The sequence below is a fragment of the Cyanistes caeruleus genome, chromosome 1 (assembly GCF_971803275.1).
Source record: "Cyanistes caeruleus chromosome 1, bCyaCae1.hap1.1, whole genome shotgun sequence".
Lineage (NCBI taxonomy): Eukaryota > Metazoa > Chordata > Aves > Passeriformes > Paridae > Cyanistes > Cyanistes caeruleus.
The window spans coordinates 40205733-40230257 of NC_141701.1; the positions used below are offsets into that span (position 1 = coordinate 40205733).

A 24525-nucleotide genomic window follows, 5' to 3' on the forward strand; every position below is an offset into this window, starting at 1 on the left:
TAGATGAAATTAAGAAAGTAAAGACCTTATACAGAGGGAAGCTTAGTGTTGTTGAAATATACATAATAATTTAATAGATTGGAGCATTAAACTAACAGTGTGAAAAAAATTCTGTACTGTTTTTAAGGGTTCCCATACTTTGTGACTTTGAACCTCTTCACCAGCATGTACGTGCTCTACATAACCTGGTCAAGGCAGCACAGAGTTTGGATGAAATGTCACAAACCATTACAGACCTGCTGAATGAACAAAAGGTATTTTTACTTTTCTTTATCAAGAAAAAGAGACTATTATATTTTAAATAGTGGAATATTTTCATAGTATTGTTTTTGTTTTTCCTGATATAAAGATGAATTAACTGCATAAACTTCCTTTGTAATCATGAACTAGTAAATATTGAGAATATTTAACAGATGTTAGTATTCCACACAAGTTGTAGAAGTAGAATTGCACTGTTTATATTTTTTTTCCGTCATTTGCAAATCTGTCTGCAGAATGTGTGCATTCTGCCTTCATTACTTTAGTTTGTTTTCAGTGAATTTGTTACTTCTCTAGATTTCTGCATTGTTTCTTAGGTCCTTTTGGCACAAACAGTTAAGGAGATTTTAGGGCTTTGGTTCACTGTTGTGCAGTCCTTTTCTTTGAATATAGAAGGAACAGATGGTGAAAAGATTTCTTCCTAGTTTCACTCTGCCTGTCAAAAAGATTCCTTCCCCTAGAAACTGTGCTTCTGCCAATCACTTTTGCTTCTGTGTATTGCAGCCTCTAACTTTCATACACCCAATAGGTTCCCTTTAGCTTCTGACTGTGGCCTCTCTCAGGGAAACACTGGGTAAATTTAGCAATGCTTAAGATTTTTTTGTGAAGTTGACTGCTTCAAACTGTGTTTCTTTCGCTGTAGAAAATCAGTAGGTTTTTTCAGGGGCTGTGTTACTGTCTGCAGTGTAAGTTGTTGTATGCACTTGGCTGACTGGAAGCATCTTACATAATAGATGAGGCTATGGGCATGTTTAATTTTGAATAGCAGTTTCCTGTTTAAACCAAGTGACATAAAGTTCTCTATCTTTTTATTTCTCTGGTATTTGGACAGAAAATTTATTGGAAATCTTTTATTTGTGAAAAGAAGAAATCTGGGCTGCTCTTCATTCTATAATACAGAAAGGTGTGTCACTTAAATAATTTCCCAGCTATTTTCTCTCTTTATGAAGATTGTTTTTCAAATTAATGGCCATTAAGAATAAGGATATTATTCTGAACACTAAACACTGTAACAGCCATTGAAATTGCTGGAAGTGAAATTCTGTGAAATCTTGGTGCTTCTTAGCATGCCATTACAATAGACCTTACTCTAAAACATAGAAGTTCACTCTCAATATGGAGCATCCTGAAATTTATCTTGTAAGAAATTAGGATAGTGACAATTGCTCTGATAAATTAATTTTTTCACTAAGGCTTGCAGTGTCAGAAGAATGTGAAATTTAATGTTATAATTCAAAATATGCATAATAACAGTAGAAAGATAAACAGGAACTATGCCTGAATTTTTGAAGTCTTTGTAGTTTCCCTTTCTTTGTTCAGACATGCTTATCTGAAAAATGTTTATCAGGATTTGGCTGTACAGAAAAAGATGTTTGCCAAATCAGGAAAATATACTCTTTTGTTTTGTTTTTGTTTGACTAATTTGGATTCTTCACTCACACAGAAATGTCAGGTGCTTAGACAGATTTGGATAATTGTCTCTTTCCTTAGAGTAAATTGCATTGCACAGTCAGAGCTGGGCCATTCATGATGTCATCTTGAAAATGCCCATCTCTATGTGTCATTTAAGTGATTCATTTCAACTGTTTTTGGAATTGAAGCAAACAGATTTGTCAGAGAATTTTTTCTTTTCAAGGGCAGTGTTCTTGCCACAACTTGATGAAAGACACAAGGTCTTTCTCTGTGTTGCTTTTCTCTGCAGATAATATAGAAGTGGGGTTTTTTTAAATTATACTACTTTTGCCTGTGTAGAATTACTGAAGTTATTTATAAAATGCTCCTTTTTGTATCTTCAGTATTGCTGGGAATTCACAGTAAATAATTAGAAGGATGAAGACACATTTAATAATTGTCCTGAAGATGCCTACATCTTCCTGCATCCACTTGTTCTGGTGGTGAACTGTCTCAGCTTGGTGCAGAATTGGCAATAAATGTGCAGGTGTTGAGAGTGGCCTGTATTATTACTCTTGTACTCTACCAAGGAGACTCATTCATCCCCTGAATTTCCCTTTCCATACCAGTGACAGCAGAAGCCTAATTCTTCAAATTTTACTGGGATGGTTTCCCTGGATTGTTGGTGGTGCAGCAGTTGAGTTCTGTCTGGGTCAGGTCGAAGTTTGTCCTACTGCATCAGCCACAGCAACTGTCTTTTGATAGTTGCTTTAGGCAGGAATGAAAAGTTGCAGACAAGTGGGCAAAGAGCAAGTTAGAGGAGATCAAATACCTTACTGGGGGTGTTGAGAGTATTTCTTTTCAAGTGACTCCATAACTCTTGCTGTTTCAGCTTTGAAATTTATAAAACATTAAAGATAATGTTTTACTTTAGTATTACACCAGAGTAAAGAACATTTTTGTGGATATTTGTTTAATTTGTTGATATTTTGCAATCTGTTTTCTTTTTTAAGACCTTCTACTTATTCTTTGTCATTTAATAGCCTCACATCAAAGATGTTGCTGTGCCCTCTTATTTCCATAATACAAAGTTTAAGCAGATCAGCAATTGCGTTAAAGATGCCCAGGAAAGGCTAAGGTGCTTGTGGGTGAGATGATTAAGGTGTCTTCTCAGTGGTTATTGATAGATAATTAACATATGCAATCCTTTGGTATTAAGAGTTTTTCTTATAAGAGAAGCTGGCTTTTCAAATCAGATTATAAATCTACCATTTCTTCTGGTTGAGTTTGGAATTGAAACACTGCTTGTAATCTTTCTGCGAATTCCACCATTCCCTGACTATTGTTTTTGGTAGTAACATAATTAGAGCAAGGCACATAATCCTGCAATACCTGAGAACTTAGAAATTAATTCTGCTTTTCTGTCTGTAGTTTTTCATTTTTTGCTCTTGATTCCTCTTCCTTTGCCATTACAAAACTTAGTGTATGACATGTGCATACATTGCTGCCTGTAGATTGTGAACAGACTAGATAGACGCCAGGCACAGGCTTCTCAGTAAACAAAGTTTTCATAAAGTTTCAGCTGCTCAGAATGTGAGGTTTAACTCTTCTTTAAGGAGTAATCTGGTGCTCTCATTAGACAGCCAGCTCACAGCAGCCACTGCTGAGGCATGTAGTATGTTATAGCTGCAGGTCATGAGGAAACCAAGTTCATTATTGGTCCACAGAGTGGCAATTTTTTTTTCTTCTTTATGCTATATCCTTACTCTTTACCTTCTAGAATGATTCTGCAGAAGTAGATACTATTATTCCTTTGAATGTGGATTTCTGTAGGACTTTCCCATATTCAAAGTCTTGGAAGTGTTTTTTTTTATTGTGTGCTTGATATCTGTAATGCTAGTTTTTATTCTTGTTAAATCTTTGGTTTATTAATGGTAGATGTTTGTCACTTAAAGCATGCTTTGAACCCAGGCATGTATCAGCATACACAGTACCCTTCAACATCTATTTTTGTCAGTTTTCGTAGATAAACAGCAAGCTGAAATGAAATCCAAGGGAAATGCTTAAACCTGGGCTAACACAATAATTTAAAAAGAAGCATTTCCTTTTAATTTTTTGTCTCATGTTCTGTTCACTTTTCATAAATACAATATTCTGTATGCAGTGATCACAAGGTTTTTTTAGAAAATGTTTAAAAATCATTGTATTATTTAGATTCATAAATACTCAAAAGCTAAGGGAGCTGAGGTACAACTCTACTAAAAAGATAAGTATTGAAACTGGAAATAGATTCTTCCTAATCACAGCTGAGAATTGCTAAACACGCTATTAAGATGTTCTCCATTAAGAGAACATTTGTTACAAAGGAGGATGGGGTCCTTTTTTGAGTAACAATCATCTGTAGAAGATCAAGAAATCAAAAAGTGGCTATTTATACAGCAGCAGATCAATGTCTGTCACTTCTGGCATTTTTGGAGTTCTGTTGCTGAATATTTATTACTGAGCTCCGTTGTCGCCAGTCAAGTAGCTGAATTCAATGGATGGCAGAAGTTTCTTCAGTAGTAGCTAACATAGTAAAGAACACCAGACACACATTGTAGGTGCGTTGAGGCAGTGTGGATGCCTTGGGAAAGAGGCATGAGCAGGATCACAGAATTATCGGCTGGAGGCAGTGTTGCCTTTTTGAAGAAGAGCACCACCAGATTTCCAGGACTTTGAGACTGAATATCTTATGGGAATTTTCTACTGGAAATATTCTCATGAGTTTTTCTTCAGGAACTATTTCTTTTCAAGATGGTCCTGTTTCTTAGATGAATAAAATCAAACAAGTTCTTAGTGATGAAGGATGGAAGAGCAAGGTAATGGTTGAGCTATGGTGTTACGAAGAATACACCTGGGCTCTTTCAGAGCACTGATATGTTCAGAAAACTTAGCATCTTTTCCAGTTTGCGATCCTGATGATCGTGTGCATACCCCTTAATTATGTGTGTCACAGCTACTTGCCTGATGTATTTTAACTGTGTGTGTTTCACTGTTAATTTTCCTAGGAAAAAGTGCTTTGCTATCCATTCTATTACAGACTTTATCAGGAACGCGTCCTTGGTGGATACTGAGGCTGTACATTGCTTTTTGGCTTACACTGGGATGTGTTCTGCACTTGCTGAAGCTTAAAGTTTATATTTTTGTCTTAAGAATCTACAGATGTATCATTGGTATTAGGGCTTCCATAGTCCCTTTTGTATATGATCGTTAATAGCATAAGATACTAAAGGAGTTTTTAATAGCAGTATTGACAATAATAGAAGGAAAATATTTTAGTAACAAAACTATTAGGAAAACTGAAATAAGTAGGCTGTAAGGAACCAAAGCCTATTTGTGACTGGTAAGATACAGTTGGGTATGCCCTACATAGGACTTTTGGCTAGGTGAACATTTTATATTTGTGTTTACACATGATGCTTTTCTGAAACTTAAAGGAAGATCTCCTTGACGTTGTGCAATTTTTGCTTAAGTTCTAGTAGTACATATTTGGGATTGTTACAAATAATAAAGATGATTTTTTGAAGTACTTGTTTTGCCTAGTGATTTTGAATTAATTTTTAATATTAACAGTTCTGCTTATCACTTTGTGTTTATTTCTTATTTTATAACTTGCAGGCCTCCAATAGTCAAGCATCGCCACAATCTGCTACCACACCAAGGACGGAAAGTACTACAGGAACCGCAATTGCTACCTCTTCAAAAACTCCTCCATCACTCAGTCTTCAGGGTCCCCTGTGTCCTCCTGTGTGTCCCCCAGCTCCATTAGAAGAATTGTCTCCAGACAGCATTGATGCTCACACATTCGATTTTGAAACTATTGCCCATCCGAACTTGGAGCAAGCTCTTAAGCAAGGATCATTAGACTTGGATTCACTAGCTGAGAGTCCAGAATCTGACTTTATGTCAGCAGTAAATGAATTTGTAATAGAAGAAAATCCAGTGTCTCCTAATGTAATAAGTGACCCACAAAGCCCAGAGATGATGGTGGAGTCTCTTTATTCTTCAGTTATCAATGCAATAGACAGTAGACGTATGCAAGATACAAGTTCCTGTGTAAAGGATGTTTCAGTAGAAAATGCTTCTCTCAGTGTTTGCGTGGAGAAGTGTAGGGTTATTGCTCAAGACTCAAAGGTACATTTAAGAGGTATAAAGGAAGATCTTTGCCATTTCAGAACACTTGTACAAAGAGAACAGTGTGACTTTTCTAATTCCTTAAAATGTACTTCCTTAGAAATAGTAAATACAATTGAAAAGGTAAAACTTTCACTTGAAAAAACACTGAATGATAAACATCAAAATGAATTACAGTCTTTGAAAAGTGAGTATGAAACTAAAATTAATAAATTATTGGAGGATGGGGAAGAAAATAAAAAGAAAATCAAAAAGTTAAAAGGTGACCTGTTAGGCCTTGAGGAAGTTCTTCAGAATAAGAACGATGAATTTGCAATAGTAAAGAATGAGAAAGAAGCCGTAGTTTGCCTTCAGAATGAAAAAGACCAGAAATTACTTGAACTGGAATGCCAAATGAAGACACAAAATTCTGAAATCAAGGAGCTGAGGCAGTCACGTGAAATAGTACTTGAAGACTTGAAAAAGCTTCATGTTGAAAACAACGAGAAACTACAACTCCTGAGGGCAGAACTTGAGAGTTTGGAGCAAAGCCATTTAAAAGAACTGGAAAGCAACCTGCAAGCCAGGCATTTACAGGAATTTGAGAAGGTCCTAGCTGAGCACAAGGACTGTTTGGATAAATTAAAAAAAGAGAACCAGCATAGACTTGAACAAATGCAGGAATCTCATGAAGTAGTTATGCAAGAGAAACAACAACAAGTAGAAGAGTTACAGCTCAAGGTTTCAGATCTGTCTGATTTGAGGTGCAAACTAGAAGTTGAACTTGCCCTGAAAGAGGCAGAAACTGATGAAATGAGGCTTCTTTTGGAAGAAAGCAGAAACCAACAACAAGAGAACTTAAAGTCTCAGATTGACAAGGAAACTGAGAGCTTAAGAAAGGAGATAGATAAATTAAACAATAAAATACAAATCAGCAGTGATGAATATCAAGTGGGCTTATCAGAACTAAGGACTCTGATGACAATTGAGAAAGATCGGTGTATTTCTGAACTAGTAAATATACATGAAGCAGAATCAAATTTGCTTAGAACTGAATTAAATAAAGTAACTCTTCTTCATCAAAAAACTGCTGAGGCAGAAAAAAGGCTGTCAGAGCAAATAACAGAACTGCAAAGTAAGTTAGAGTTGGAAATGAGTGCCCTAGAGAAGGAAAAAACAGAAAAATTGTCTCTCTCTGAGCAGCAGGAAAAATATGAAGCTATTATCCATAAGCTAAAGGAAGAGAAAGAACTGTTAGTATCTAACCAAGAACAAGACAGGCAGTTGCTCATTCAGAAGCTTAATTGTGAAAAAGAGGATGCAGTACAAACTGCTTGTAAAGAGTTTGAATTGCAGAGGGAAGCTGCTGAAAAAGGGCTTTTGGAAAAAATACAGCAACTTGAGATGCAAGTGAATCGGAGGTACTGTAAGAATTAAGTTACTGTGTTTTCCTAGTATTTTAATCAGTATGGTATATTCATGACACACTGTGCAGTAACTAAAATTGTTGTCTTTGTAATAGTGTTTATCTGTATTGGTTTCTATATTCACATTTCAGGTTGCTTGCATTTTATAGGTAGTGATGGTCCCAGGTCTGTAGTTAATCTCAAAGATTGTAAAATACGTTACACAAGATTATTTCAGGACAGCAGTGAAGTTTTTATGTTTCAGTCATGTTGAAGGAGTGTTTCCACAGTAGCAAGTTACTTGAAATTCAGATTTGATGGACTTTCATTATTTTTTGCTGCCCTACCTACGTATTTCAGGGTCTTCAGTTTGAGCTTCATAATGAAACACAAAAGTTGCAACATAATCTTAAAGAATATCCTAACACCACCATTTTTCTTCGTTAATTTCTGCAGAGATTTCCATTCTAAAAATATATTTTTCCCTTGCCAAGATTGCATAGAATTATTCTTTCTGACTTCTTGTGTCTTACATACTTAGGAGTTTGTAATGTCTGCCAGCAGCCTAGATTATATTGTTATAGAATGGAAATAGTTGAAGTTTTCAATGTGACTAAGGCTTAGCAACAGTATTTTTTTTTTTAAATGCTAGCATTTATCATTTATGTTCTTGTAGTGTGAATCAATGCAGCAGTTAGATCTTATTTGTAACATATCTTAGAGGAATTTTTTCCCCAGGTATTAGACTATACCAAGTGTGTGAATGGGAAAAGATGACTAAAATGGACATAATAGACATAAAAGCAAAAATACTGCAAAAATTGAGTACAGACTTAAGTTAGCTTTTTAAATTTTGAATATCAATGTACTGTTAAAAAAAAAAAGGGTAGGAGAAGGGAGGTCATGCAGAGTCCAGCAGCATAGTCCAAAGGAAATGGGAATATCTGCTTCATTGGAATTGTCTGCTACCTCAGGGGTTTCACATGCAAGCAAATCCATCATCACGTGATGTTGTGTTAGTGCCTGTGTTTGCTTGTCAGTGCATAAAGAAGTGCATCAAGATAATACTGCGTCTTTGAACTAAGATTGGGGTATAATGAAACTTAAGAACAGCCCTTCTAAATTGAAGAAAATATTCTTTTAATGAATTATGGTGAAATGAGAAGAAAAATGATAAATTCTGAATTCTTTTCCTTTTCTGTGTATTAATGCATTGTAGAAATTTGAAGAACTTGACTCAACAGGAAAAAGATGTAGCTGTGTCATCAGACTTTTTAAAAATCCACCTACACTTAAATTTGAACTTGTGTGCACAGCTGTGTGTATTCTTATCCAAACTGGATAAAACAGATAATGTATTTCAAAGAAATATTATATGCTTTAATCTAGAGAAGTTCTGTTAGTTTTTTACAAATTCTGTCAAGTAATTTAATTTTTAGTGTGACATAGAAATATATTTTGCCTCCTAAGGCTTCTTTTTATGCCTTTATTCTGGTATCAGGTTTTTTTCTTTAGGAATCAAGATATACTGTGTTTTATCTCCGAAGGGCATGTATGTTAAGTAAATCTGTTCTGATATTTCAAAGTCACTATTTAGTTGTTTGATTTTTGAATTCCCCAAACCCCAAGCTGTAAGTAACTGAAGTTGATCTGTTACCCTCACTCATTCTTTAGCAGTTAACTTGTAATGGTAGAATACAACTTTTATTTGCCATGTGACTGTAAGTTTGTTGTTTTCTGCAAGAGTAATGTTACATTTTTCATTCAAAAGGTAGAGACAGAGTGAGGGATTGTTAAATTTGACCTGAGTATTGCAGTGGTGTCAGGAATTTAATTTTTGAACTTCCATGGAAACTTACAAAAATATTTAATGATAACAAAGAAATGTTTGCTACCCATGCATTACCACAGTATAAAAATTAATGTAGTTTGATGTGACAGAAAATCAAGTCATTTTTAGTAGGAAAGATAATAAAACTGCAAGGCATTTCTAGTTCCATTTACTCTTTCTGCACTATGTAGTAGTGTAAAACAGTAGAGAAAACCACAATAACTTTAATGATTTGTTGTTAAGCATTTTGAAACAGTTTTGTGGTTAGCTAAAATACCTATAATACTGTAAAGAACATTAAAAGTAGGATGGGAATGGTTTGAAGATGGAATGACTTACTTTGGTATCTTCCAGTCTTGGTATTGTCCAGCCACTTCTGTCAGACCAGCATAAGTAGTGAAGCTTCTCCACAGACCACGTCCTCTCTCTCTCTTAGCTAAGATTCATTTAGAAGTAAATGGAAATTTAATCTGTCACAAAAATGTTTTCTCAGTGGCACAAAAAAAGATTTGTCTGAGTGTTTCCTGACTTTCTTTTCTCTGCTTATTTTACTTGTGACTTCTAGAATGTCAGAGGCTGTTTAGCCACTCCAAAAACTTCAGTTGGCTTTCAGAGCTCTTTTATTTAAAGCTTCTTATGGGCTTTTTGAGTGCTTAACTGCTGCATAATAGTTTGTATATTCAGTATATGCCCATGTAGTAGATCAGCAGCAGTATTGTTAAGTACATCCTTCGTCATCTTAGAGCAGTGCAAATGTTTGCTTTGAAAGAAATCCCAATCTGAAGATATGTGCTTTTGGTACCTTGAAAACAATACAGTTAGGCATTGTCACTGTTGTTGTAGTTGATCAGACCTTTTTGGGTTAAATATTTAAACCTACTTCCTGGTACGGTAATGAGTTATAAAAACTGGTAATGTGCTAGCATCCTTTGCAGAACAGAAATATCCTTTACTTGGCTGTCTTTTGCAAACAGTAGTCCAGGCAACCCATCTGAGAGGCAGATGATTCCTGCTTTGGTTTAGTTCAGCTAAGAGCTTTGGGTTTAAATATGATTAATTTTAATATCAATATGGTTTAAATATCATTCTGGTGCAGATGAATAGTGGAAATTGAAAATAATGCAACTTTAATGCAACTTTTTACAGTTGTTGCCCAACAAAGGGGTTTCACTATTTTAAAGTTCTTCAGGGGGGTTCTTGATAACTCAAGCCAAAACAGAAACAGAAGAGTGTAGTTAGCTTTTGCTTCAGTAGTGAAAAATACTTGGCCTATGTAACATTGTTTCAAAAAACCATTTTAGGTCATTATCCTTCCTGCCTTTGTGACTACTGATGGTTTCCTTCCTTTATGATCATTACTGCTGTCCTCCAGATTCTGCAGTCCAGAGTTTCGAATTTCACATCTGGATTCCTCAGCATCAGATTAACTGCTGAATTGTTTTCCTTATGTGATATTTCTGAAGGCTTTGTATTTTGATATACTAAGTATCTTTGTGAAGTTGATAGTTGTTTATTCTTTTTTACAACTTTCAATACTTTCTGTTACATTAGTAAAATTATAAACAAAAGTCCTCCCCCACAACAAAACTTCGAAGTTACAGCCAGCGTACTGCACTAAAAACACAGAATTCCCAAGAGTAAGAATTGGTGAGATGCTTATGAAGAAAAAGTAGAATTGAAGTTAGTAATGGCTTATTTGTAATATAGTCTTTATTAAATATTTCAGAAATAATGTCTCAAAATGATCATCTGACTTTTTTTGGTGTGTGCTTATTTCATATCTTGTGGGGCTTGGTATATGCTGCACGTTTAAAGCCTGACCATTTTCTTTTAAGTCCTCCTGCTGAATCATCTGCTGAGTCAAACTTAGTCGCTGAACTTCAGGAGAAGCTTCAGGAAGAAAAAATGAAGTTCTTGGAGCAACTTGAAGAACAAGAGAAAAGAAAGAATGAAGAAATGCAGAACATCAGAACATCTCTCACTGCAGAGCAGCAGGTAAAGATTTTTAAATATTTTTGCTCCCATGACAATTGTGTTCTTTCGCTGCTTTGAAGTTAGAGTATGATTTTCTCCTTTGCTCTCTAACACTTCCACATTCTAAACTTGTGTGATTATCTGAAACCAGGATATGATGTGTTAGTGGAATCAAACATTTAAGCATTAAAAAGAACAAAACAAAGAAACAAAAAAAAAGCCCTACTGGAAAAAGAAACAAAAGGCCAAACCAATTACCAAACAACTGCCAGTCCAGATTCAGTTTTTGTGACTTCTTTTGCTCAAGTGCATGGAATTTATATTCGTTCATCTCTTTAACTGCAGAAAGATACCAGGTATTACAAAATCTGTGGACAACACTAAATTAATTATTTGAAATACTAATTGATTTACATTGCTGTTTACCAGCTTTTAAAGTTTATTACCATGGGCTGGTGATGTTTTGAGGTTCAAAGATTAGATATATATTGCATTTCAAGGTTCAAACAAAGTATGTTTCATTTTACATAGTAAACTTGAAACCTCTGTGTACTTCTTATCTTGATAAAAAATCACATTGCACTGGATTAATATTTTACATCTGTATCCATATCTGTATACATATTTTTTCCTTTCAAAACATCTTGAGCCTCTTAGTTTATATAGATGAGTCTTGAGTTCTTAAATCTCTGTTAGTAATAGCTATTATCTGCAGCTTTGTTGCATTTAAACACCGAGAAAGGATTTTCTGTTTTAAGCACTTCTTACTGTAGCTGTGGCAGGATCAAATAAGGACAAAGAGACAAGGGTGGTGATCAGCCAGCTTGGTGAATGCATGCTATGAATCACTTGGTGCAGGGAACACAAAATTGCAGATGGCTATAAAGAAGAAAGTATTATTGCAATTGGGCTACAAGCATTAATACTGAAGTTAGTAAATCTAATAGGGAATTTTTCCTATATTGGTAATCATTGGATTTATTTTTCAACCACAGTACTCCTTAGTATTCCATTTTCCTGATTATCTAATAGTATTCCTCATTTTTGCAGCACAGCATGGAAGGGAAGTTTCTGAGGCATTGACAGCAAATTCCAGGGGAAGCTGGAACTTTTATAAAAAACAACAAACAACCAGTCTGCCTCCCAAAAAAGACCCCAACCAAAGCAAACAAATACCCCAAACCCAGAAAAATGGTGTATCAGTCAGTGCTGACAGTTTACTGCACTGGCTCTGCCGATTACTGAATATTTTGGGTACTTAGCCTTGCCTTTGTCTGTTTTGGGTTTTGTTTTCTTTCCTCTGTGAAGTTTCCTTTGAGGTGTCACTTATGCTTGTGGTGAGAGAGTTTTGTTATGCAAACAACAAATATATATAACAAAGGCTGCTGTGCCCTATGTAAGGTGTGTAGCTCACCAAATAGTTTGCATTTTAAGACTGAGAGTTGATAGGCATATCATTGTATATGATTGTATATCAAGACAATCTTCAGATTCACAGAAAAAATAAAATTAATATGAAATATCCTTTTAATAGATGGTTGTTGGTAGGTTTTGTCTGTCTCTTCAGCAGCACCCTTAAGAGTAAAAGGGCACAATTATCAGTAGAAGGATTGAGGAAGTGGAAAGATTTGTCTGGTACTGAAGACTGGTACTGAGACCTCTTTTTATGTTCACCTATTCAAGCTATTAACTAGGATTGCTGTGTATCTTTTGCAATAATTAACTGAAGAATTAATGCATGACTTGAAATATATTTTTAATTCAGTTTACAGTGTATTGATAATGGTAGTTTTCTTTTTCATTGTGTGTAACATATCTGGATGCAGTTCAACTATATCTCAATAATTTGAAACCTTCAAGTAACTTTTAAATATAGAACATTCAACTATTTCACATTAACTGGAATATAAAGTAGTATATTTAAAGAAAAAACAACTTATTTTTTCTAATTATTTATTATTGCACTACTTGTATATATCAGGCTTAAGGGAATGAGTGGGTTAAAAATAAAATTAATTGCAAAAAAATTTTACAGACGAACATAATGAAATGTACTGGCATTTTGTCTCTTCACCAAAGCAATGAGTAGAAAAGTTTTCATTTCTTGTTTAATTGCAACGTAGAAAATGGAAATGCATGTTGTCTTTTGTACTGTTTTGAATTACTTTTTTTTTACAGTAATTCCTTATGTCAGTAATACTTCCTTTCTGTTTTCAGACCAACTTTAACACTGTTCTGGCAAGAGAGAAAATGAAAAAAGAAAACATAATTAATGATCTTAGTGACAAGTTAAAAGTGCTTACACAGCAGCAAGAAAAAGATAAGGGTAAGCAAAGTTCTGAAGAAGTACTCATCTTTTCTAATAGGACTATTCCATTCTTTGCAGATTGGTTTTGATTTTTAGTGCTGCTGTAATTCGAAGAAATTCTGTTTATTTGTGTCACAGATTTGATTGAAACACTTTCTGAAGATCGAGCTCGCTTACTTGAAGAGAAGAAGAAGCTTGAAGAAGAAGTGAATAAACTAAGAAGTAGTAATTTTTCTCCATCAACCTACTTAGCAGCAGCATCAGAAGTTTGTGGAGCCTGTGCAGCTGATGTGCCCACTGACACAGACAGATTAGTTGCTGACTTTGGGGCTGAGGGGAGAATGGACTCCACGATGGAAACCAGTATGATGGCTGTGCAGTAAGTATGGGGCCTTAGACTAGAAATACACAAAGCATGCTCTCATTCTGGAAATGCGTGCTCTTGGGAAGTACAGATGAGCATGTTTAACTCTTCTCCTGCCTTTGATGCTCTTCCTGAAAATACTCTTTTAAACATACACATGTATAGAATTGTGGTGTCACAATCATTAGGAATGGGTGGGTTTGATGACTTTGAAGTATGCAGCTTCAAGGTGAAACTTGACCCCACAATCATGACATAAAAGAATATACCTAAGTATACAAAATGTAAGTCAAACAGAAGGAAAACTATAATGGTGAATGAGCTGGGAGGCTGCATATTACTGACACATCTTTTGAACAGTCTCTCATGCCAGTAGCATTTTAAAGAGCCCCAGGCTTTTCCTCCATGCCTTTCACAGAAACCTGACTGAGAACCAACAAGAGGAACAAGGTTTTTACCAAAGGAACAAGAGCAGAATTGTCAGATGTACTTACATTGGCTTTAGTCAGTGTCCATCTCAACCGATGCTGCCTATCCCAAAATCACATACCCAGAGCACTAAACAGCTTGGTGGAAGTGAAGATGAAAACAGTTTGTCCTTGCCATACTAAGCTTGCACTTGTAATAAAACAATGAAGTACCCTGTCTTTAGAAAAAGAGCTGTTTCTTATAGTAATCATTCTAGTCCTGCACTCTCAAAACATGTACAAAAAAAAATTAAGCTGAGCTTGTGAACAAAGAAATGGTGGCTCAGTGTATGATCAGACAGAAACTTTTACATTTTTCTGTTGTCTGCTTCCCATTACATGAGAGCTAAACAGCCTTTTAAGTGAAATGAAATAATGATTACTGTGGTTTAATTATAATCTGTTTTATTTACTAAGTATTTTGATTGGATTTATAGCATGTTTCATCCCAAAACTTGTCCATTTTCTCAACCAAATCAGTTTGAACTAGAAAACACATTGTGTCTTCTCTATTAAACTTCTTTTAAAGTACATTATAACTGCTTTAGGAATTACTGTTTATTTTCTTAAGAAATTACTTGGGATGTTAGTATTATTTTATCATGCCCCAGTGCTCAGTTTATCCCACAGATGAATGGCAACAACTAGAGTGTTCACATTAAGTGTCTACCAGAGAGGGCACTTCAGACTACTCTCCAGTAGCCTTTGAGCTATGGGACATAAGAGAGCTGAATTGCAATATCAGGGATTAACTGTCAAAGCATGTGGGGCTGTATCTTTCATTCGGGTGTTCTTGAAAACCATGTAAAATACCAAGAAATGCCCTCATGTAGCTTGCTAAACTAATCACTGGCTGAAAATTCACTGGCTTGTTGCAACAAAAAACCTCCTTGGTCTAAAGAAAAGGAAAAAAAAAATCCATAACACCAACCAGAAATACCAATGCCAATTCCTAATGTGTCTTTCTATGCTGTTCCCTCTGTGCTAGCAAATATATAACATTCTTCACTGAGTAAAGATGGCAGGTAGGTGCAGAAAAGACAATTTTTGATGATTAAAAAAAGTTAGTTTTTAACCTGTCCGTTTTCTTTCTCTTTTAGCGAAAATCTTCATATGTCTGAAGAAAAGCAGAGGATAATGTTGTTAGAAAGAGTGAGTAGATTGTTTGTGAGGTTAAGTGTTAACTAAGTACTCAAAAATATGTACATGTGAAATTGCTGTGGTCAGTTATATGCTCTGATGCTATATGGTGTCTGCAAGGATTATAAATATTATTTCAGGGAATGTTTTTCCATTGTACTCTTGGATCATGTAATTCACTGAAGAAATTCAAAATAACTATTAAAACATTGCTCTTGGCCTATCTTTGTTACATTTATGTAGGCTTTAATATGAGTGGCTCAGGTGCAATACTTTTTAGGAGTGACAGATCTTTTTGATCCAGAGAATTTCTGTAGAAAGAAAAGTTACCAAAAAAAGTCTTTTTCTAATTAAGGCATACAAAACAGCTGAACAGGATTTAAGATGGATTTACCAGTTTCTCATGAAAATGGGTAATTTCTCCTCATAGGCTATATTCTTGATAAAATGCGAGATTAACCCCTGGTGGTTATACTGGAGTATTCCAGATTCTAGTAATTTTTAAGTATCCTGTCATATCTAATTTCATCTCAGTTGTCTTTTTAAAGTTGATTTTTTTTATAAAGAAAAAAGGGTGTTGTTAGCTTCCAGCTTTCTAGGATCACATGGACTAAAATTTGGGACCAAATAAAGAACAGAAATGCTTTCTGTTAAGGGATTGTGACACTGTATGATGCAACTGCCTGGATGTTTCTGACTATAAGCACATACATACTTTTTTCTGTCGTCTGTTTACAAAGGATTTGTCATGGGTAGAAACTATAACCTAGTAATACATTACATTTCTTTTGTTGTTCTATCATTGACATGTTTTTCTAATGGAAAGAAAAAGTATGAGTATGGAGGTAAAATCTTAGCAGTGGGGTTTGGAGCACTAAGATCATTACTATACTTCAAGGGTTTTTGTGCATGTCTGTTCAAAAGATGCTTTGATAATTGTTTTAGCAGTATTGTACAAGTATTTGGGCTCTAGTCATATCAGAACTTCTTAAAAAATTTTTGTACTGTATATATTATCCAGTTAATCAGATTAAGATTTTCTTTCAGACTTTGCAGTTGAAAGAAGAGGAAAATAAGAGATTAAATCAGAGATTGGTAAGTATTTGAGCAGTCCACTTTTTAAGCCTCATGAAAAAATAAGAAAAGCTTAAAAATGTTAAGTTTGTTAAAATCTAAGAATTTTTTATATTAATTTTTATATTAATTAAAAAAATATTTTAAGTGCTAAGGCAAGTGGTAAATAGGCAACCTGATAGTCTTCCAGAGGTACCTGAGCTTAGTCTTCTCATGGAAAAACATTCACAGGATAGGAGAGAGACTTCTTCCCAAAAAAACACAGACCATCCAGAGCTGGGGTAAGGGGGTATTAATTTCCAGGGCACCATGACTCAGTTTGCAGCAGCACTAGATTGAAGGCCAGTTTACAAAAATATAAATATGCCTGCATTTTAATCACAATTGGGAGTGTAAACAATAAGTTACAGATTGTTTTGGGAAAACTGCACCTGCCAGCTTTGTAAGGTGTGAAACTGTAATTCTGCCTAGCAGCTGGAAATGCAGGCAGCTACCCTATGAAATGCTCAAATACAATAAATGCCTATGGAAGGAAAAATAACTTAGTGACAAAGAACCCTTGTGTCCTGTAGTATAAATTCTCTTTTATTTATTCCCACTTTATCCTTGCTAGCAGGTCTCAATTTTAACTCTTAAAAAGATTCCTGAGTGTATGGGAAACGGGCACATCCTTTGGTTGGACTGGCCATGACGATCATACTTTCTTTAAAGGACAAGGTGATACCTTGGAGTTTAGTAGGAACTGATATCTGTGTGGTGAAAAGCTATGTTCATATCAGGTGTAAGAAAGGATTCCAAGACATTAAAAAGTATAATTTTTAAAGGATTATTTTTAATTTATAATGCCAGTGAAGTACACAGAATTTATTTAAGTGTAGTTTTTACAATAAAACTTAAAACAGACCTGGGCAATTTTCTAAACTGCTCTGTAAATTTCTTGAATAAAACTCTTGATCTCTTGTTGTATTAAAGTGAAATAAAATTGAAGAAACACTGTGTACAAGATAAATAGAAGGTTATTCTTGTTATGATTAATACAAAGCTATGTAGGAGAAATTAGCAGTTCATTGCTCTCTAAAGCGATTCAAATTTGGTTTCTAAATGGACATAGGAACTTCATATCTTTTCAGCTCCTTACTTATAAAATAAGTTTTACATTGGTAAGTTTGTTACTTGCCTCTTCATCCTTCTTTCCCTCTCCCCCTCTTTTAAATGCACTTCTAAAACTGAAATACACATCAACACTAACATTAAATACCAATGTTTATTTCTATTGAGATACTTCAGATAAGGAGCTCAGAAGGCATTCTGTGTGAATAAGAAAATCTTCATAGGTCACTGGCTTTTGAAGAAGAACTTGTGGGTTACTTCTGCAAGGAACAAAAAGGAAATCCTTTTAATACTTAGAATGTTATTGCAGGATTTTTGTTAAAGTAAATGAATTACTGAGAAAGGAAACTATTTCTTCTCTAAAAAGGTTGTTACAATTGTATTCCTAAAACCTTCCTTACTAGGTTTTAATATTATTCTCAACATGATAATTTGTACTGTTTTTATTGAAGTTAGAAATTAAGAAAAAATACAGAAATCAAGATACTTTGTGTTTTCATTTAACACTTGTTCCAGTTTTAAAAAACAGCAAGAAATTATCAGATCTGTGTATCAGAAGAGAACTCTCAAACACTTTCATGAACAGTCTAAGCAAATTTGATAGATCTCATATTAGCTGCAGCTTTTTCAAGAAGGAAAGATAGCCTCTGAAAAAGCAAACAAAAAGTTGGATCCTTTAAAGAAAACTGCTGAAAGTGTCATCAGAATTTGAGAGCTTTCTGTGATATACTGCATTCAATTTGGACCCATTCTTTGAAGAAATAAAGAAAATGAGCTGTGAATAGGTTTCAAGCTCATATGAAGACAGAGGATGGTACTGCCTCAGTGGAAGGCAGGGGGCAAGATTAACAATAGTAAGGAAATTCGCTGTAGGGAACAATATTTGAGTTACAGCTGAAAAATCACATATTAAACTTCAAGTGTGAGCAATCTAGATTTGAATAGCATGTATAAATGGTTCAGGAAATAGGAATGGATGGAAAATCTGCAGGACCTCTAGACAGAGTTTCTGTGGAGCAATTATGAATTGTCTTTTGTAAAGATGTTACCAGATGATAGTGGAACTGATACATTTACATCTGAACAGCTTCTCCAGCTACTTCCTGCATGTGGGATAGGTATTCCTTTGGAGATAGAAGTAGCATTAATTACCCATTGTCATTTCTTGTTATCACAGTTATTGTAGAAACTTTGTGTGCACTTATATTTATTTTTAAGTCTTTTTTGTCCTATTGAAGTTGGTCCATGTGTCAGTGTTATATTAATTTAAACAGAATTAATGGCAAATATACATATAGGAGATAATCCTTATGTCCAAAACCTTACAGAATTGAACCTTTGTTTGGTCTTAGTAAATCTGACTCCAGTTTTGTTCCAGGGAGTGCTGCCCTATTGATTACAATAAACTTTAGATTTTGTGCCAGTTCATAGAAAAATTGAGAGACTGTGTTGAGCTCAACATCTGGAGTTGAATTGTAATAAACATGTTCACTCTATGGTGTTCTCTCATCAGCCTTTTCTAGTGCCAGTGACTCCTCTGTTGGAATGGACAGTTTTATCATAGGTCTTGTGTATGCCCAGAATAAATCTTCACTGGCATGAATATGAAAAGCCCTTCTTAATTTTAAATAATGAGGGAGAAGTTAGTTATGCAGGAACTTCTATAATCAAAGGTAGCTATTAAAAAAATAAAGTACAATAATCAAACCCAAATCACAACCAACCAAACCCACTACAGAACAGGATGATAAAAGTGTGGTGGGTTTTCTGAATGAATATAAAATCTGCAAGACTAGGCACTATTTTAAATCAATGAAAAATCTTCTTGCCGTGTTCTGCAATGTACATTTCATCATAGCTTGCCAGGACTTTAAAGCTTTTCTCTTTTTTTATAGATGTCCCAAAGCATGTCGTCAGTATCGTCAAGACATTCTGAAAAAATAGCAATTAGAGAGTAAGTACATGTTAATTTTCATATAAACAGATGGATATGTTTTCAATAAAATAAGTGTGTAGTTAATGTCACAATTCTTCTGTACTTGCTTTGTGGTGAAAAGATGCATAGATCACTATAATTTAGCCATCAGCTATTGAACAAACCCAGTTGAGCATAAATCAGATTTTATAAAACCTCTTTATAAACAATAAAATGGTCTTTTTGAATTCTGTGTCAGTGACTTTCTTGAATTCTGTACTTCATGGGATTTTAGAATTCTCTGAGGCGATTAGATTACTTCTTTGTTTATCTGTAACCTTGAAGTCATGCTAAGAAAAAGGAAGTCTATTCATCCTGAATATGCATTGTGCTTTATTATATTTCAAGAAAATTCTTACCTTCCTGATATCTTCAAAGTTCTTGTCTTACTCTTAACAGAATTAAATAAAATTATCTCAAACATTTTGTTAGGTATTATCAATCTATTAGCAGCTGCATGTAGAATTGTTGCTGGAAAAAGTATTCTTGTAAAATGTGAAAGATACAGACAACTTCCTAATTAATATTAGGCTTATAAATTACTTGAGTAATATAAAAAAATCTTTTGAGAAAGAAAACCTGCCCAGATTTTTCTGTTAATGTTTTCTGAATTACACCAATTTTCAATTTTTGCTGTAACAAGATCAGCAGGTGAAGGATTGTTTTTTTTCCCTCTAGCATCTGAAAATTGTCACAAGTAGTTTGGTAGTTTTTGAGGAGGAAAATGGTATGCAAGAAGAATTTGTCTGTCCAGTAGAGATATTAAGTCAGTGTAGCCTGTCTTCATAGTAAGTCCAGGCTTGGAGTCCAGAAAAGCTTGGAGTAATGTTTATTTAATTCAAAAATGAACTTTAAAGATGATAACTTTAATTACTCAATTGACTGTGTATCTGTAGTCTCCTTCTATGGAGAAGTTTTTCACTTTCCTTTGCATTTCCTCATCCACAGAGGAGTAGTAATATTTATTCTTAGACTCCCTCACAATCTAATGCTTAATTTGTAGCTATTTTAGACTTCATTTCATTAATGGGTAAATAATTTACTTGCAACACTTCACACTGTGGAGCAAGAAGTTTGGAGACAGAAGTTGTTTTTTGAATTCTGTTACTGTAACTTCACATGAGAACTTGTTGGCTTCTCATGTTACCTTGGTGTCAGGAAGAAGCAGAGTTGTTAAACTTTTTCCGTACAGTCACCACAGTATTTTTTGGCTTTTCATCATTTGGTCACAGATGAACTCGTCATCCCTTCTTTGTCTTTTGTGCTTACAATTTTAAGATGGAAAGCTGCATAAATGTTTGTGCTGTATTTTTCTGTGTTCAAATTTGCATCAGTTTAAAAGAATAAAAGAATGCTTGTTAAACCACTACAGTGATGGTTACCTTAAGTACTGGCGAATAAAAATAATACAAAATCGAAACATTAGCATTTAATTAGGTACTTCTAATTATATTTTAAAGCAAAACCGACAGTTCTTTTGAGAAAAATAATTTGAGCTGATGGGTCTACATTCAAAAATGCTTTTTAAAGATAGCCTGTTTTTGTTGACTTCAGAAAATAGGAAATGTATATGAGTTGGTGTAGCAAGTGGAAATGTCTGCTGCTGTTCAGTTTAGTCTGTCTCACGAAGTGCATGGGGTGAAAAAATGTAGTATAATTATTGTAGTTTTAAGCTTCTGTGCTTTTTTTAGTTAAGTTCTGTGATTTTATTTTTCTCCCAGTTTTCAGGTTGGCGATTTGGTTCTCATTATCTTGGATGAAAGGCATGACAACTATGTGTTGTTTACTGTCAGTCCAACCTTATATTTCTTGCACTCAGAGTCCCTTGCTGCATTGGATCTCAAACCAGGTGAGTGTGGTAAGTGTCAGATTTTTTTTCTAATTATTATCTCAACTTACTACTGAAACTCTTAACTTTCTAACAGTGAATGATTTTTATAAGTATGTGATAAATACAAGAGGCATGTAGTAGTTGTCAGCTATCTTTGTAGCTTTTGCTACTTGTTCTGATTCAAAATATTTTTCAAGGCAGAACATTTTTAATTAAAATTTTATATAATGTTGATATCTTGGAAAAGTAGGGAAAAATATCTGCATCTTCAAAGTAAGCTGAAAAAAAAAAGAGAATATGCCAATTTGGTACACACACAGAGTATGTTAATATTCCCATCAGGCTGCTTTAACTACTCAGTATAAATAATAAATAAAAAAATGTAGACAACAATATATGTGAATTTGCAAGCAATATTTTTGTTCATCGTTTTTGCACCAAATTAAAATGGTATCTATTATAAATTTTCAGGGAAGACTATCTGTATTTCTTTCTTTATGTTCAAGTCGATTACACATTTACTTTTTTTCTTCCATGATTTTCAAGGCTTTTTATTGGCTTTTTTTTGACAGCTATCTAAACTTGGTTTAATTGAAATCTTTTTAAAAGAGGAAAAATAAAAATGGTTTGCACTAAACCATGAGCTACATGAAATGGATTCATGGAAATCTCTTTAAACAATCATATATTTTTTTTGCAAACCCACCTGTGTTCCAAACTTTATAAAAACATCTAAGAATATTCATCAAAAGAAAATCTGTATTAATTCCAACTTTTCAGTGAAAGTTTCTGTGTTATTGCATGTCACAAGCTGTCAAATAATTTCCTTGAGCAGACTCACTCTAGATTGCAGTTACAGTGAAAGATGATAGATCTTGAATAATTGTCTTGAGAAGACCACTAAGCTCTAACTGGATTCTGAATTTGTTGAAGGATCTGTGTTATGTGTCATCTGTGAAACATAAGGGAAAAATGCCTGTCTTACTTCCAGATGTGATGTATTCTGAACTATGGCATTACTAGTGCATACATAGCTGTGTGAAATACTGGGTTTTTACATATATAAAGTAAAAGCCATGTCAGTTTGTATGTTATTGTGAGTACTTAATTCACTGACCTATTTTCAAATGGACTTAGCTTGCTCTGCTCCTGACCAATTCCTGAACAGAGTTAATCTCTAATTGGAGAAAACTGCACGTGAAACAAACACCAAGACTTACCAGTTGCCTCAGGGACACATTGTCTGTGTCTCACTGCTTCAGGAAACCATGTCTTGATTCTATTCCTGCAACAGGGGAGCGGGGAAAATGAAATTCAGAACACTAGCTGTATTTGTGATAGGTTAAAATTGGTGTTGGCCTAGGTACTGCAAATTATTGTACTAAGGGCCACCAAAATGTTGCGGTTAAACCTGACCTTACTTAGTGTTTGTTCGTTTATTTAAACTGAATTTTTTTTTAAAAAAATCTGCTTTTAATGAAAATATCATGTAGTATCCTGGTACCTGTAGTTCATTATCCAAAATCTTAAATATATTTTCTCTTTAGCGTCGGGTGCATCTAGGCGACCTTGGGTGCTAGGAAAAGTGATGGAAAAGGAATATTGCCAGGCAAAAAAGGTAAGAAAATAGTAATGAGAAATCATCTGTGATTCATAGAGAAGAAAGTAAATTTTAGTATTTTTAACAGTTGTGACAAATTCTTTCTGCATAAGAACTTAGATGAAAATACAGATATCAGCAGAATAATTCCACCTTTTAATTTTTTTTTCTTTTTTTGTAGGCACAAAACAGATTCAAAGTTCCTTTGGGTACAAAATTCTACAGAGTGAAAGCAGTACCATGGAACAAGAAAGTATAACACAACAAAGTTTTGGTTCATTCTGTCTCCATTCTTTTTTGACTTGTCCTTCAGTGCTCGTTCATCGCTCCAAATACCAGGCCATCTTTTTATACTGAGGTCATGTGACAAGATACGTCATTGATGTACTGCTTTTACTTTTTAACAGGTGACATTTTAGGAACAAGAAATTCATCAAAAACTCTGGCCCTAACTGCTTCAATTTTTTTACCCAGATAACTTTAAGAGTGTGGACCAAATGAGTTCATTTTCTTGAAGGGCAGCCACATGAAACATGGTTTGTTTGCCATGTTAATTGCCTGTTAAATATACATTAGCTTGTATTTAGATGTTAAATGTTAGTTACCATTATTACCAGCATATGTCCTTTTGTGAAATCATTATCAAAGTACTTGCACTCTTTAACAGATTCTTTATATGTGTAAAATTCATCAACTATTTAAAGAGGGTGTTCATTGCATGCAGATAATCATATAATTTTTCTTCAACATGAGTTTGCCTCAGTAGATGAATAAAAATAACTACTGCAGCTTGTTTCATTACATGAAAATGCTCTTTAATGTTAAAAAAAAACCTTTGTAATTTGATGGGCTGATTTGGAAAATCAGTCACAGTTAGATCTGCAATCTTCAAAAGCACTTTCGATGGATTGATCACACAGATTCTGAAGGGAAGACACCTGTGCCGTTTATTCAAGGTGAAGCACTAGTTCTTCCCAGCAAAACAGAAGTCTTGTATTAATCTATTTAGAAAAATCATATTGATGAAATTGTATTTCATGGTTGAGTTTCAGGAAAAAACTCATTGTACATTAACCATACAAGAGTCATTTAAGTAACAAATTATTGTAATTGTAAAAGACATGTAGAATTTTAAAACAATAAAGATTTGAAACTGTATGTGTTTGAAGTATTTGTGTGCCTTTTAAATGCTATCTCTAGTATTTATTTCATGTTAATCTGTTGCATCTTCTCTGCAATTTCTCCAGCGGTTTCATTACATAGGAGTACCCAAATTTTCTATGAGATGTAATTTTCAAAATCATTTGGGAATTACAAGAATTACCATGTAATCGTAAAAATGAGTTTAAGTAGACAGAAATTTTAATTTTGTCAGCATATTAAATAGATAAAGGACATTTTTTTAGTAGTTATACTGTCTACATTTTTAAAATGTAGCCTTATTTATTTTATTTTTAATAACAGCATAAAAGAGATGTACTATGAATGTGTAGCCAGTGGGAAGTGAAATTATGAGTTCAGCTATGAGCTTATGCCTAGGATTCAATCCATAAAGTTATTCAGCTGTGATTTATCTTCAGGTGTGGAGTGGAAGAGATAAAGAAAGAACCACATGAAAATCTCAGTGCTTCTGCTCATATGTT

The 24525-nt window shown here is 34.2% G+C and overlaps 1 protein-coding gene across 4 annotated transcripts in view; it reads left to right on the top strand.

Annotated features, from left to right (window-relative positions):
• RB1CC1 (RB1 inducible coiled-coil 1) overlaps positions 1 to 24040 on the top strand; it is a 70065-nt gene extending 46025 nt beyond the window's left edge. For 2 of the 4 annotated variants that reach the window (XM_086888265.1, XM_086888275.1), the window contains exons 14-24: positions 128 to 254; positions 5308 to 7223; positions 10875 to 11034; positions 13231 to 13339; positions 13460 to 13700; positions 15253 to 15304; positions 16340 to 16387; positions 19372 to 19430; positions 21173 to 21309; positions 22830 to 22900; positions 23064 to 24040. In XM_086888265.1, coding sequence (XP_086744391.1) covers positions 128 to 254; positions 5308 to 7223; positions 10875 to 11034; positions 13231 to 13339; positions 13460 to 13700; positions 15253 to 15304; positions 16340 to 16387; positions 19372 to 19430; positions 21173 to 21309; positions 22830 to 22900; positions 23064 to 23141 — 2998 coding nt within the window. In that variant the 3' untranslated portion in view covers positions 23142 to 24040. The remainder of the gene's footprint in view (positions 1 to 127; positions 255 to 5307; positions 7224 to 10874; positions 11035 to 13230; positions 13340 to 13459; positions 13701 to 15252; positions 15305 to 16339; positions 16388 to 19371; positions 19431 to 21172; positions 21310 to 22829; positions 22901 to 23063) is intronic. The other 2 variants (XM_086888281.1, XM_086888287.1) reach the window with 1 other exon arrangement.
• Positions 24041 to 24525: the final 485 nt, after the last annotated feature.